Source organism: Chanodichthys erythropterus, chromosome 9 (genome assembly GCF_024489055.1).
Source record: "Chanodichthys erythropterus isolate Z2021 chromosome 9, ASM2448905v1, whole genome shotgun sequence".
NCBI classification, from domain to species: domain Eukaryota; kingdom Metazoa; phylum Chordata; class Actinopteri; order Cypriniformes; family Xenocyprididae; genus Chanodichthys; species Chanodichthys erythropterus.
This window is the reverse complement of record NC_090229.1, coordinates 14,989,529-15,002,085: the sequence shown is the minus strand read 5'-3', so window position 1 is coordinate 15,002,085 and position 12,557 is coordinate 14,989,529. Positions and strand designations below refer to the sequence as shown.

Here is a 12,557-nt window from a genome sequence, read left to right as displayed (position 1 = left end):
GTGGTTCTTGAAAAATGTGACAATTCAAAGAATTTCTCAATTTTTAATAAATAAAAGGGGGTAAAATTGAGTAATAGCATGGTAAAAACGTGGTAACATTCAAACCTTTAAAATATTTGTGCATTCACTCATTAACGAGAAGTTACTGATTAGATAAAATATGGCTTTAGTTGAAAAACATTAAGTTATGACTGTTTTATAAGCTTATTTCACCAGATCCAAACAGACTTTTGAATGCAAAAGTTGTATACAGTTTTTTAATGCATTAGGTGGGAATTTTACTGTTTTAGTTATATTCAACAACTTGATTCTACTACTTATACACATGTATTCAGAGCAAAGACATAAACATAATAAATATAAAACTACTGATCTTTTTTATTAGCTATACTGACCAGCCATATTCAAGCCATATTATAGCTGAAAAACTGGAGAGAAATGCAGTGGCAAGGGTGCATCAACGTACTAAATAATTTTAGCACTAAAATTACAGTGCTTGACTTCACATTGAGTGGTTAAAAAGCACTTTGATAGGCAACAATACAAAGATAATGAAGCCTTTGACGTTACTAATGCAAAGATAATCATATCCTTCACTGGAGGATCCGGGGAGGAGGGCGACTAAGTGTGCACACGCTATCTATGACAATCCCTTTCACATGGTGCCAAGTTACTTGACGGTCATTTCCCAGAAAACAGGACCTCCCATTAACAGCTTAAAATGATCCTTATAAAACTCCCATCAAATAATAAAACACAACATGGACTTTAAATAGCACTGGACTTTGAGCTTCTGTTTGGGTGTAGCACGAATTTAACACGTCAGAGGAGTTTCTGATGTCCCTCATGCTTTTTAGGAGTACAGATACATGAATGAAAATTTGAAGAAATCCAGTTCTCTATGACAGCCCCCGGGGCAGCAAAATCTCTTCTCACATCTGAGAAAAGCGTCACTGTGATAAAAATGGATTTTGGACACCCATTTCCTCAAAGGACATTGTCATGTTTACTCATGTTTTAGAGGCCAATTTGAGCCCACAGAGAGTGAGGAGTTACATCATAATGATGAAGGTCAGTCAATACTTTACTGCGTCGTATGGATAAACGGTCTGCCTGTTTAGAAGTAAAGCCTTAAATTCACTCGCATTTATCGTAGTAGCCCAGAAAAAGCACTTTAGGTTAACTTCCATTTCATGGAGAAAAGACTTTCTACCTTACATTGACAGGCAGCCAAAGGTAGCAAAACGTAAAATATAATTGGTATCATCTTTCTCGCAAATGAAAACTCCATAATGCCACCCATCAATAAACGTCTTATTTGCTCATTAAGAGGAAATAAAAATCGAGTAAACGTCAACAAACATTCATAATGATTTATTGCACTTTCTGAAAGTTGAACAGGGAATGTGTGTGTGTTTCCTCATTAGCTATCACCCATATCCGTTTCTAAAGTTACACTAGCTACATTCAAGTAACTTGTATGTGAGGCTCAACTGATCAACTGTGCATTACCAAGATGCTGTGGACCTGCATTACAGAGCAAATGATTTTAAAATAGGGTCTACCCATTGAGTTACCTGAACCTTAAATATGAATATATAGAGGCAAAACTCTGAAAGAAAGTCCAATAAATAATCTTGCCTGGTGTAATATTTAAACAGTCATCATGAATCAAAAGCAGAATCAGAAGCCAAAAGCGCAATTTTAAGATGAATTCTTGCCTTATATTAAACCTGCTTTCAAATGGAGCGGCATTTAATAGACAGAGCCGTAGATCACTGACAAGCCACGCAATATCGCGTTCATATCGCAGATGAATTGCCTTCGATAATGAACGCGATATTGCGTGGCTTGTCAGTGATCTACGGCTCTGTCTATTAAATGTCGCTCCATTTGAAAGCAGGTGATGGCGATTTAGCGGTAATCAGGGAACCGGCTTTACTGACGAAATGCACGTGACAATCGCATGCGATATATCGGTCAGCCCTACGTAAAATCAACAGAGTCTCTTCAGAAAATTTTGACTAAAATGCTCGATTCATATGGATTAGTTTTCCGATCTCTTTATGAACTTTTTGAAGCATCAAAGTAGTAGTTGCAAAAGCAGTCAATGGAGGGACAGACATCTCTCAGATTTCATCAAAAAGATCTTCATTTGTGTTCCAAAGATGAACGAAAGTTTGAAACGACATGAGGGTGAGTAATTAATGACAGAATTTTCATTTGGGGTGAACTAACCCTTTAAATAGAGGACATCAGTAAAATGTATAAATATTATAATATACCCATAAACATGGAGAAGATGTGGCTCTTTCAATACTCCTATTTTTCACAACAGTACTCACCAATTTGATGGCCACATATTCGTTTGTGTACAGATTTTTTCCCAGCCGCAGTTCACCAAAGTTTCCACAGCCGATCTTTTTCCCAACTCTGAAGTTGGGGCCGACCATGAGGACCCCAGAGTTGCTCCCCGTTGCCCGGCCTCCATGTACAGTCCTACTACCAGTTGCTTTCGACATCCTTTTCCCTTCCTCTGTCTCTCCCTTCCCACCTCTCTTCTCAAAATCCATAAGCTTGTGATACCCTGGCCTCTCCACGGTTACTCCCCTGCCATGCAAAACAGAGAAGTTTCAAAACAACCCCCAGGGAATGTGTGGGGACGATGGCGAGAAGACAAAATGAGTGAAGGGGTTTAAAAGTATCTATATACTGGTGACTTTTGAGGAGCAGAAACCGATGTCTTCTGCAGACGTGGTGAGTATCACCGAAAGCGCCGTCCTTGCATTAATCCTTTGGTGGATGGGACTCCTTTACTGTGCAGTTGCCCTTAAAGAAGCATGTCACTGCCTGAAGCAGGCAGGTTATGCTAGCATACGCACACATACAGACGCGCACGCACGCACTCACACATCCACCCACACACGCTCCTCAACACTGACATACACTATTCCTGCTAGTGGCACCAAACAAGTGAACGTCCCCTTGTGCTCCTCATGGTTCCCTTGAAGTCAGTCTTGGATAATACCGTGAACATTCTTCATGTTCTAACACTGCTATAAGCAGACTCAGACAGAACCAGCAGGAATGGGTTTGAGCAGTTTAGTCCGTCTTTCTCTGGATACCTGAAAAACATTGAAAAGAGAAGTAGAGTTCCAATTAGTATCAATAAATCGATCATGCACATTCTTTATATACCAGCCATTAAACTTCAAACAGAGCCATACCAGAGCAAGATTTCATGTTTTTGCTCCTACTATGTGTTAAATTTGAATGACAATACATGTTTAATTAATTTATTCATTTCTTATTTCCATATTAGCATCAAAGGCTATATTCATGGAAAAAATAAATAACATGTAATTATAATATAATTATAAAAAACATATTTAAAACTACAAAAAGAAAGAAAATTAGAAATTCTAAAGTTCTCCATGCAATTTTAAAGTGAGTCTTCCACTAATAAATAGGCTAAAGCAGAGTTGTCAAAATGACCAACTTCGGTACTGAAATTTTAAAAATGTGACGCTTTGAGCAGATTCATAAACACCTCTGATTGGCCATTGTTTCCACTTCTCATTGGATATGTCTGTGATTGGCTTCAATGATCAACGCTGTAAAAACATTGTAAATAGTCATAAATGAAGCTCTTCACCAAGTGCTTACACAGATATACACGGGAGAGGAGCATTTTGAAAGCGGGCATCTATCGTGGACCAGTCCGCTGATAGACACCTGCCTTCAAACGCTCCCGCTCCTGCTTTCAAATGCTGCCATGCGTTGATCATTTTAGCCAATCACAGACATATCCGATGAGCGAATCAACACAATAGCCAATCAGAGGTGTTTACAAATCTGCTCAACAGCGCTCAAAGAGTCACATTTTTACAATTTCATTACTGATGGTTACCAAAGTCAGCACTTTTGACAACTCTAGGCTAAAGCATGCCACGTGATGATGGACAGATGCATCATGGGACACTCTAAAACACAGATATTACATTAATTCAATTTATTGCCACGTCAAAGGCTATATTCATGAAAAAAATAAATAATACAATTATATATAATTTAGGGCTGCACGATATATCACATGTGATTGTCACGCGCATTTCGTCAGTAAAGCTGGTTCCCTGATTACCGCTAAATCGCCATCACCTGCTTTCAAATGGAGCGCCATTTAATAGACAGAGCCGTAGATCACTGATAAGCCACGCAATATCGTGTTCATATAGCAGATGTATCGCCTTCGATAATGAACGCGATATTGCTTGGTTTGTCAGTGAACTACGGCTGTCTATTAAATGCCGCTACATTTGAAAGCAGGTGATGGCGATTTAGAAGTAATCAGGGAACCGGCTTTACTGACGAAATGCGCGTGACAATCTCATGCAATATATCGTGCAGTCCTAATATAATTCAAGTTCTTACCACATTACAACAACAACTATACAAAATCACATTTACTATGCATTTTAAAGTGAGTCCTTCACCACACTAATTCTGAATGTTTTAATGTTTTAACTTTCTTTTACTGCCATATCTGCATCAAAAGGCTATCTATATTCATGGCAAATTTTATTTTATTTTTTGGGGTTCAATATACATTTTTAAAGGGAGTCCTCCATTAGAAATAAATAAACATGCAACATGATGATGAACAGAGGCATGATGGGATATTATAAAGCACAGACACTAATCCTGGTCCTCAATGTGCATGGAATCCATTTTCAGATTACCTCAAGGTCCAATAAACCTAATCAATAACAGCAAGAGACAAAGTATTGCATGCTAGACATGATGGGAATGCAACCCCACTGGATAAAGAGACACAACCGAATGCTACTTTAAAAAAAATCACCCAGTCACAGTTTTGGCAACCTAAATAACAAGAGCCGATTTATGACACTACACCAACAGATTTTGCTGGTCTGCCTCCAAGGCATGGGATTTTTTCAAAGTGTGGAGAACAGAACGGTTGAGAATTACAAGCCTAACAGTGCCCGTATCAGTTTCCATATCCAACAGGAACTTTGACGACACCTGTGTGGTTGATAATGGAGAGGGGAAGCGGTGTAGAAGGTCAGAGATCTCGGTTGCACACCAACCCCCTCTCCCATCCAGGGTCAGCACTGCCGTTAATGTAAATGGAAAAGAAAGTCGGAGCAGGTAATGCAAGAACTATTGGAAAGACTGCCATGATTTCCTTCAGAAAATGCACTTAAAACGATCAATGGCAGCCTGACTGGCTGTAAAAGGATACCAGACCAGAACTGATGAGCAATATGCAATCAGCTCGGCAGAAAAAACATCTTTGACACTTTATTGGGGGGGGGGGTTCACTACTTAATTTCAACATCCAAGGCACTGTTTGTTCAGCAAGTGACAAATGCATCTGAGCATCAATGCATTAGATTATTAATGCACGGCTCATTTTTCTAGTCTGACGAAATTATAATACTTTAGCCTCAGCTAAAAAGAATTATGAAAAATTATGCCCTGTCATTCAGCAAAATAAATGCATCACCAATCATGTCGACTTATCTTTTGTAACAGTTATAGGGAGTGCTGGATGCCGCTTTATGAAAGGGACTGAATTTGCATATATCAATACTCAATATGAAATCAATCATTATAGCGAACACTTTATTTTAATTGCACACTGTATAAGCTACATAAAGGTGAATAATAAACAGACAATTATATAAGGCATTTAACAAGCAGGGAATTACACATACTGATCTTAAACTATAGCTTGAAAATGTTAATAACCTCAGTGAAAGCAAGCGTATATGACTTGTTTAGTCATATACTGCGGCAAATAATGAATTTAGCCAGATCAGGATTGGCAGTCAATCATGTCTTTCGATGGTCTGTTGGTCACAACCCCTCACGGTACCATAAATATGCTGATTACAAGCTCTACAAGGGCGAAATGGAAAACCATGCCACAAGTCAGTTAGAGATCACAACAGTCAGAGGATCAGATGTAATTATAAGATCTGTGGACAAGAACTAGTGTATAAGTACTGATTATGGTGCATGTTTCCATACAATACTTAGATCAAAAACAACTTAATCAATGCTTGAGTGAAGTTTAACAAAGATAGACATAGACTACACCATAAAAAAAATTTCATTTCATATTTCGAGAAAATTTCATTTCAGATTAAGAGATGAATCACTCAGATAACACAGGAACATCATCATAAAAAAAAACAAAAAAAAACTACTGACACAAAAGTGCATCAGATAAAGCCAAAATGATGTCTGTAATACCACATAATCTGGAATTAAAACTTCCTGACTAATAATGGTTGCCAAGTTAGTGTTTACAGATATTTTGAGTCACTCTCCCTACAAGAAAACAAGACAATCCAGCTAACGACGACTCATTTTTTGCTTATCTGACAAAATATCAAGAGAAAAGAAACCAGGTTTCAGCATAACAAACAAGCCAACACAGTTCAACTGTGTTTTAGCTTTCAAACAGGAAACATGCAAGTGTTAGAGGCTGTGTAAAAACCAAGACATCCACTTCTACTTTCTCAGATGGGCAAAAGAGAGAAGCTGGTGCCATAAATCTGCTTCTGTGTTTATCTATAAGGCCTTGTGTTGTTTTGTGGTGTTGATTTGGGCTTAAGAGGCAAAGAGAGAGACCGAGAGCTGCTTGGTCATTTATTTCCTTAAGCACAGTGTGATTTTCCATACTAATTTGTTTAGCCTCTATGTGAAACTGGGAGATACAGTTTAACACTCCTCTTGCTTGCTATCTGACACCTTTCCTGCCTGATAACTGAGGAAAATTGGTGCACAGCTCTAATTTAAAATGTAAATTATTTAATATCTGTCAAAATTAAACCACACTAAACCTCAATTCCACGTGAACTTAATACCTTAATGTTTAAAATTTCACACATGATTCTAATTTCTGAAAACGCCCTTGACAGGAGAGATTTCCAAAGCAGTTGTACAAAGTCGAAAATATCATGTATAAATATATTTATCAATCCTGGCACTGAAAGTGTTTCTGATCCGTCCATAAAATGTTTTATTTCATGATGAAGTGTCAATTCTAGAAAGCTTCCTATCACGGCGTAGCAAAAATGAAATACTTAAACCTTAAATATGTCTTTAAAAGGCATTCAGAATATTGTCTTTCAGCCGTCTTCTTGGCTAGTGGCTTAAAAACGTCCTTAAAATGAGTGGCTGTCTAGCTGAGTCGTCAAATATAAACTAAATACACGTCGAAATGTATTTCATTACACATCTAAAGCAAAATATATTCCCTTTCATATTCGAAAAGGTAAGGAAATACCGACAAACCAGCTAAACAACTCCAAGCCTTGTTTGACAAACATGACAATAATCCTCCACAAATGAACTAGCTTAGCAACCCACTTAGCTAACATCACATTAGCCGTCTAGCAGCGAACCTTTCAGTCTTTCGATTAAAACGAGGGGAGAATGTTTTTTCTGAGGAAACATAAAGATGTTTTTACCTGCGTGCGAGTCCCCTATGTAGTATGCCGCGACATGGTCCTTTATTTATGATTTGAAAAGTGATTTAATTCCCCACTAAAGACTAGCCCGGCTTCGCTGTTGTCTCTTTAAGCCTACCGTTTCGGTGAGCGAAGCTCCGGCGTCATCCGACACTCCCATTGCTGTGGATACGTTCTCAAAAGTGCGTAGATGGATTGGTGAATATGCGGCTGTGCTGTCGCGCGCAACAGAAGCTCCATACCGTCCCCACCTGGAGAAAAACTCGAATGTTTTGCCTGGATCAACAGTTGAGGGGTTGAATAGTGCTGGAAATATTGGAGTCATCTTTTGAGGAAAAAAAAATGAAACGACTAAATTAATTTGAAGGAAGATGTGTAAATGTCTAGGGTGTTACTTTGGAAAATTTCTGGGAAAGTTGAAGATAGGTTTTTGTGTTGAACTGACGGAAATTGTTATTTTATTATTATTATTATTTATTTTATTTTATTTTTTACTTTTAACTGGATAACAGATCCATTTGTTTTTATATATATAGAGAGAGAAATCTATTTTTCTCATTAAACTTCATATTCAGTTGAGTTTAATGAGGAAAAGATAAGATGTAATCATGTAATCATGTAATCTGCATAACATATGAACATGGACATTCTTTTCCTGGTTTTCTCTTCTGGAAGAACTAGAACTGCTCACTCTCGCTATTTATTAAACTGATTCAACTCTACTTCTCATTCATATCCTCACAATAGCTCGCAGGTTGTGGCGAATTGCATAACATAGTTCATGTCACTTTTACAAATGTAGACATGGCATTGCTTTTAATTGCGTGTATCTAGCCCAGAATAACGTTTGTACTGGACTGTCTGAACGTAAAGAATATTCAGTTATGGTGAATATTTCAAATAAGATTATGCCAGCAGTCTTATTCAGACCAGACTGTTGGCTTAAACTAGTTACTGCAAACAATTTTACATGATGCTTTCATAATCCAAATATGACCATATTCTTATTAACTTAAGAATATTGTTTTTTATGTAAACACATTCAGTGATTGGTAACTGTGGCTTTCATTCATTTAAAAAATGAATCATGGTCATATATTTACTGTAGTGACATGAAAATGTACAAGTGCACACAAAATTAAATGTAAGCTTTTGGTGCTTAAATGTTAACGCTGAGAATGCGTCACATTTGGTAATTTATTGCATTTGACAAAAATTATGAAGACCAAGTGCAATCCCAGAATTAAGCTACACAGCAGTCATTATGCTCACAGTTATATTAAATACAACTAATTCAGGTGTTTTTCATGTTTATTTGTATTCAAAATGATAAAAAGTTCATAAAAATCTACAAAGTGCTCAAATATGTGTGTGCAACACAATAGGTTTCTTAACAATGCTCTAAGCTATGCAAAACGGAGTATGAACGTTGACAAAATAAGCCAGTTTGTACAAATACAATCAAAACCACTTAATGAAAGTTACATGAAAAGAACCAAATCCAAACAAAGTTACAATGTTGTGGTAACACAGAAACACTTGTTCCCTCTTCATGTCCTAAAAAGGATGACTGGCTCATGGGAGCTTATTGGTTGTTGGTACGGCTACATGTCCAGGTGGTGGTGAACCATGGCTTTAGATTGACAGGCAGAATGAAGCATGAGACTGCTGCATTTCCCCAACGGCACAAGATTGATGGCTGTGCTGTGCTGCTGTTGCATTATAGGTAAATATGTAGGAGAGAAAGGCAGACCTCCAGACAGCAGCCCAAGTGCATGAGGCACTGGTTGTTGGTAGTGTTCTCCAGTGATGAATGGAAGAACAGCAGAGGAGTGTAGTCTGGGATGGGAATGAAGGTGAGTTGAGTCCTCTGAGGAAGGAATGGTCTTGTTTTCTCTAAAAGAGGATTGAGATTTTGAATTAAAGACTTTCTCTTGGTCCTTAGCCCCTTCTTTCCGTTGTTTAGTAGCAGAGCGATGCACTTGGATTTCTTCTTTGGGAAGGGGTGCGAAGCGTTGACCTTTTCTAAATTTGGCACGTCTGTTTTTGAACCACACCTAAAGAAACATGTTTTGTTAATCTAAGATGTTTTAAGCACATTTAACCTGCACTCTTAAAAAGAAAGGTTCCATAAGGCGATGCCATAGAAGAACCATTTTTGGTTTCCCAAAGAACATTTTGGTTAAAAATTCTGAAGAGCCTTTTTCTAAAGCTTCCATGGATGTTAAAGGTTTGTAATGGAACCATCAATGCTAATAACGAACCATTATTTTCTAAATGTATTATATTTACCCCAGGTTTCTAGCTAATGCATGTTTGAGCTGCTTTAACTGAACATACTTGTACTGACATATCTTAAAATATGTCAGTGACATTGTTTTGTCTCAAGATGTACACCAGTATTGTTTTTTTCTAGGGTATGTTCATAAAAGCTACTTAAATATCCTAATTGAGGGCTTAATCCTGACTTAGCCTAAGCCCTGTCTGTGAAATCGGGCCTAGAAGTGTTCTGCTTGTTGGACACTGCAGATGTTCCTTTGTCTCTCACCTGGATACGGGCCTCTGGGAGGTTGATGCAGACTGCTAGTCTCTCTCTCATGCCAACATCTGGATACTGGGTTTGCTGAAAGGCCTTTTCGAGCGCTTGTAACTGGGACACATTGAAGGCCGTGCGACTGCGACGCTGCTTTTGCTGGTTCCCGTAGCGTGCCTCAAGGATGAGTTCTAAATGAAGAAAATGTTTGTTTACAATTCATTTCATGATACTTAACATTGTTTGTCTAACACACACTATATACTGTAGGGCTAAAATGTGTGAGTCCACATAAAAAAAAAAAAAAAAAAAATAATGGATTCAAAATATGAAAATAAAGTTTTATGATTTAATTTTTAAATTTTTTAAACAAATAAGCATCATGATTTAATTTTGTGCTCTATTTTAGGTCAACTTTTATACACTATTGTTTGAGCAAATAATTAAATGTATAATACTGATATAAAATTAAATTTCAAGCATCTGTAATAAAATAAATCTGAATTAAATTGCAAAAATGCAAATTAAAAGCATTTTCAGACATCCCTCGCTGGATATTATTAAATATAATGATACACAATATTTAAAAAACAGTAAAGAATATTTAAATATATATTATATTTTATTCTAATATTAAATTAAAACTTAATTCTATTTATATTAAATGTATTTGTGAATATAATCAGATTATTAGACATATAGCCAACACATCTAGTTCATTTTTAAGAAACTAAGCGTAGCCTATAATATGAACACTACTGTAAAGTGTTATCAGTAATTAAAAGCTTTAAAAAAAAAAAAAAAAAACAGAAGTTACAATTTTACAAATTCTGCATTTGCTCTGTAGCCTACTTAATTTATATTTAGTTGTGCCGAATTTCGACTCCCTGCCAAATTATTACCCCCCTCGTTCAAGTCGATACCTGATTGCCTAATCCTAACCTCACCCCTAATCTAAAAATACCAATACTAGGGGTAATAATTAGGCGGGGCCGCGGGGGTCAGAATTCGGCACAAGACCTGTTCTCTAAAGTCAAGCGGCATCTCACCTGCCAGGCGCTCCGCCACTGTGAATGTCTGCATAGACGACGGACTGGCCGCTGAATGAACCTGATACGGCTGCGCCATCTGCTGGTGAGCCTCGTGAAATAACGAGTTGACGCGTTGCAATGGAAAAGGCCCCTGGCCGTGTCTTGGTCCACAGAAATACAGAGAATTCATTCTGCTGGCGGAGAGAATAAAATATATGAGAATCACCTAAAATAAAAAATATCACGTAAAATACGATAAGGAATAAGCTAGGTAGAAAAGAACATAGGCTAATAGAATAGAAAATGTTTAATAAAACCATAAAAAAACAATGAACACTTACCTACAACTTCCAATGAACTGTGGAATGATTAGTTGCAAAAACAGACTTGTACCCAGTAAAATCAGGTAAAGTAGCTATGAGTAACTGCTGTTTTTGTTTTTTACTCATATGATTCTAAAATCCCAAGGAAACGACTCACAGGAGCTGGTAAAATCCCCCAAAATTTACAATGAAGTTTCTTTTGCTGAGGCAGACCTGTAATGCTCCACGCCGAGTATGGTTTAGGTTCTCTCCGGCTCAGTTTCCACTATTTAAGAGGCATTAACTTCAGCTTCCTTCAACCATTAGCCAATAGAAAGAAAGGTATTAGCCTGGATTAAGTGGGATGAGGGAGAGAAAGGGGGGTTTGGGGGCTCAAGTTTTTGAAACTATTGAACTTGGGAGATTTAGGCAAAGCATCTCCCTTCAATGAGCGGGCATTGCGCTCCCCCCTTTAAAACAATTAAAACAATGTGGTTGGCTAATCTCTGGGGTTGGGCAGATTAAAATAACAGCCTTTGATTGTCCGTTGTTCTCTTCCTCCTTTCTCTGCCGTTCCCCAGCTTTTGTTAGTATTAACTCCAAGGGGGGGGGTGTTTGCTTGGCTGGTTTGTTTTGCTAACTGGACCCATATTTTGCCCAGAAAATGTCAACTGGAGAATGCACTCTGGAAGTGGCCTATTAGGGTAATTTCTTAGGGCTAAATGTTCCAGAAATCTTTCCTTCAAATCAAATCCTCTCAAAAAAGGAGGATTTAAGCTATTAGCATCTGAAAATAAATAAAATACTCAATACAATGAAAGACGCATGAGGTAAACAAAGCAATTTGCAGTGCTGTGGTGTCCAAACTGGTTATAGCTATGCAATAAATTAAAAAACAGTTATGAAGCAAACATATCTTGTCATTATCCCATCATCCATCTCTCAACACCCTCTCTCATTGAGCTCAAGCAGCAGTTTAGCTCCAGCTGAAACCTCAGTCACCTCAGATCAGATCATCCTCAGTAAAACTGCAGCCGAGCGGCTGGGAGCGGCTCAGGAGGTTCAGAGATGTAAATTCCGCTAAATCCTGACACTGTGCAGCTCAGGGCCAGGAAGGCGAGGCATGTGGAGAGCTAGATTATGTTTCCCACGAGTATCAGGGCAGTTGCACACTCCTCTGTGTGTGTGT

General features: G+C 37.8%; 2 protein-coding genes across 4 annotated transcripts in view; both read right to left on the bottom strand.

Annotated features, from left to right (window-relative positions):
- csnk1g2b (casein kinase 1, gamma 2b) overlaps positions 1 to 7,642 on the bottom strand; it is a 39,039-nt gene extending 31,397 nt beyond the window's left edge. For 2 of the 3 annotated variants that reach the window (XM_067394705.1, XM_067394707.1), the window contains exons 1-2: positions 7,503 to 7,642; positions 2,346 to 3,125 (exon numbers count right to left, since the gene is read on the bottom strand). In XM_067394705.1, coding sequence (XP_067250806.1) covers positions 2,346 to 2,573 — 228 coding nt within the window. In that variant the 5' untranslated portion in view covers positions 2,574 to 3,125; positions 7,503 to 7,642. The remainder of the gene's footprint in view (positions 1 to 2,345; positions 3,126 to 7,502) is intronic. The other variant, XM_067394706.1, reaches the window with a different exon arrangement.
- A 1,464-nt stretch (positions 7,643 to 9,106) lies between these two features.
- On the bottom strand, positions 9,107 to 11,256 carry dmbx2 (diencephalon/mesencephalon homeobox 2). Its single transcript, XM_067395592.1, has 3 exons — positions 11,085 to 11,256; positions 10,051 to 10,226; positions 9,107 to 9,559 (listed from the first exon to the last, which is right to left on the bottom strand). The coding sequence occupies exons 1-3, from the start codon at positions 11,254 to 11,256 to the stop codon at positions 9,107 to 9,109; spliced, it is 801 nt and encodes a 266-aa protein (XP_067251693.1).
- Between the last annotated feature and the right edge of the window lie 1,301 nt (positions 11,257 to 12,557).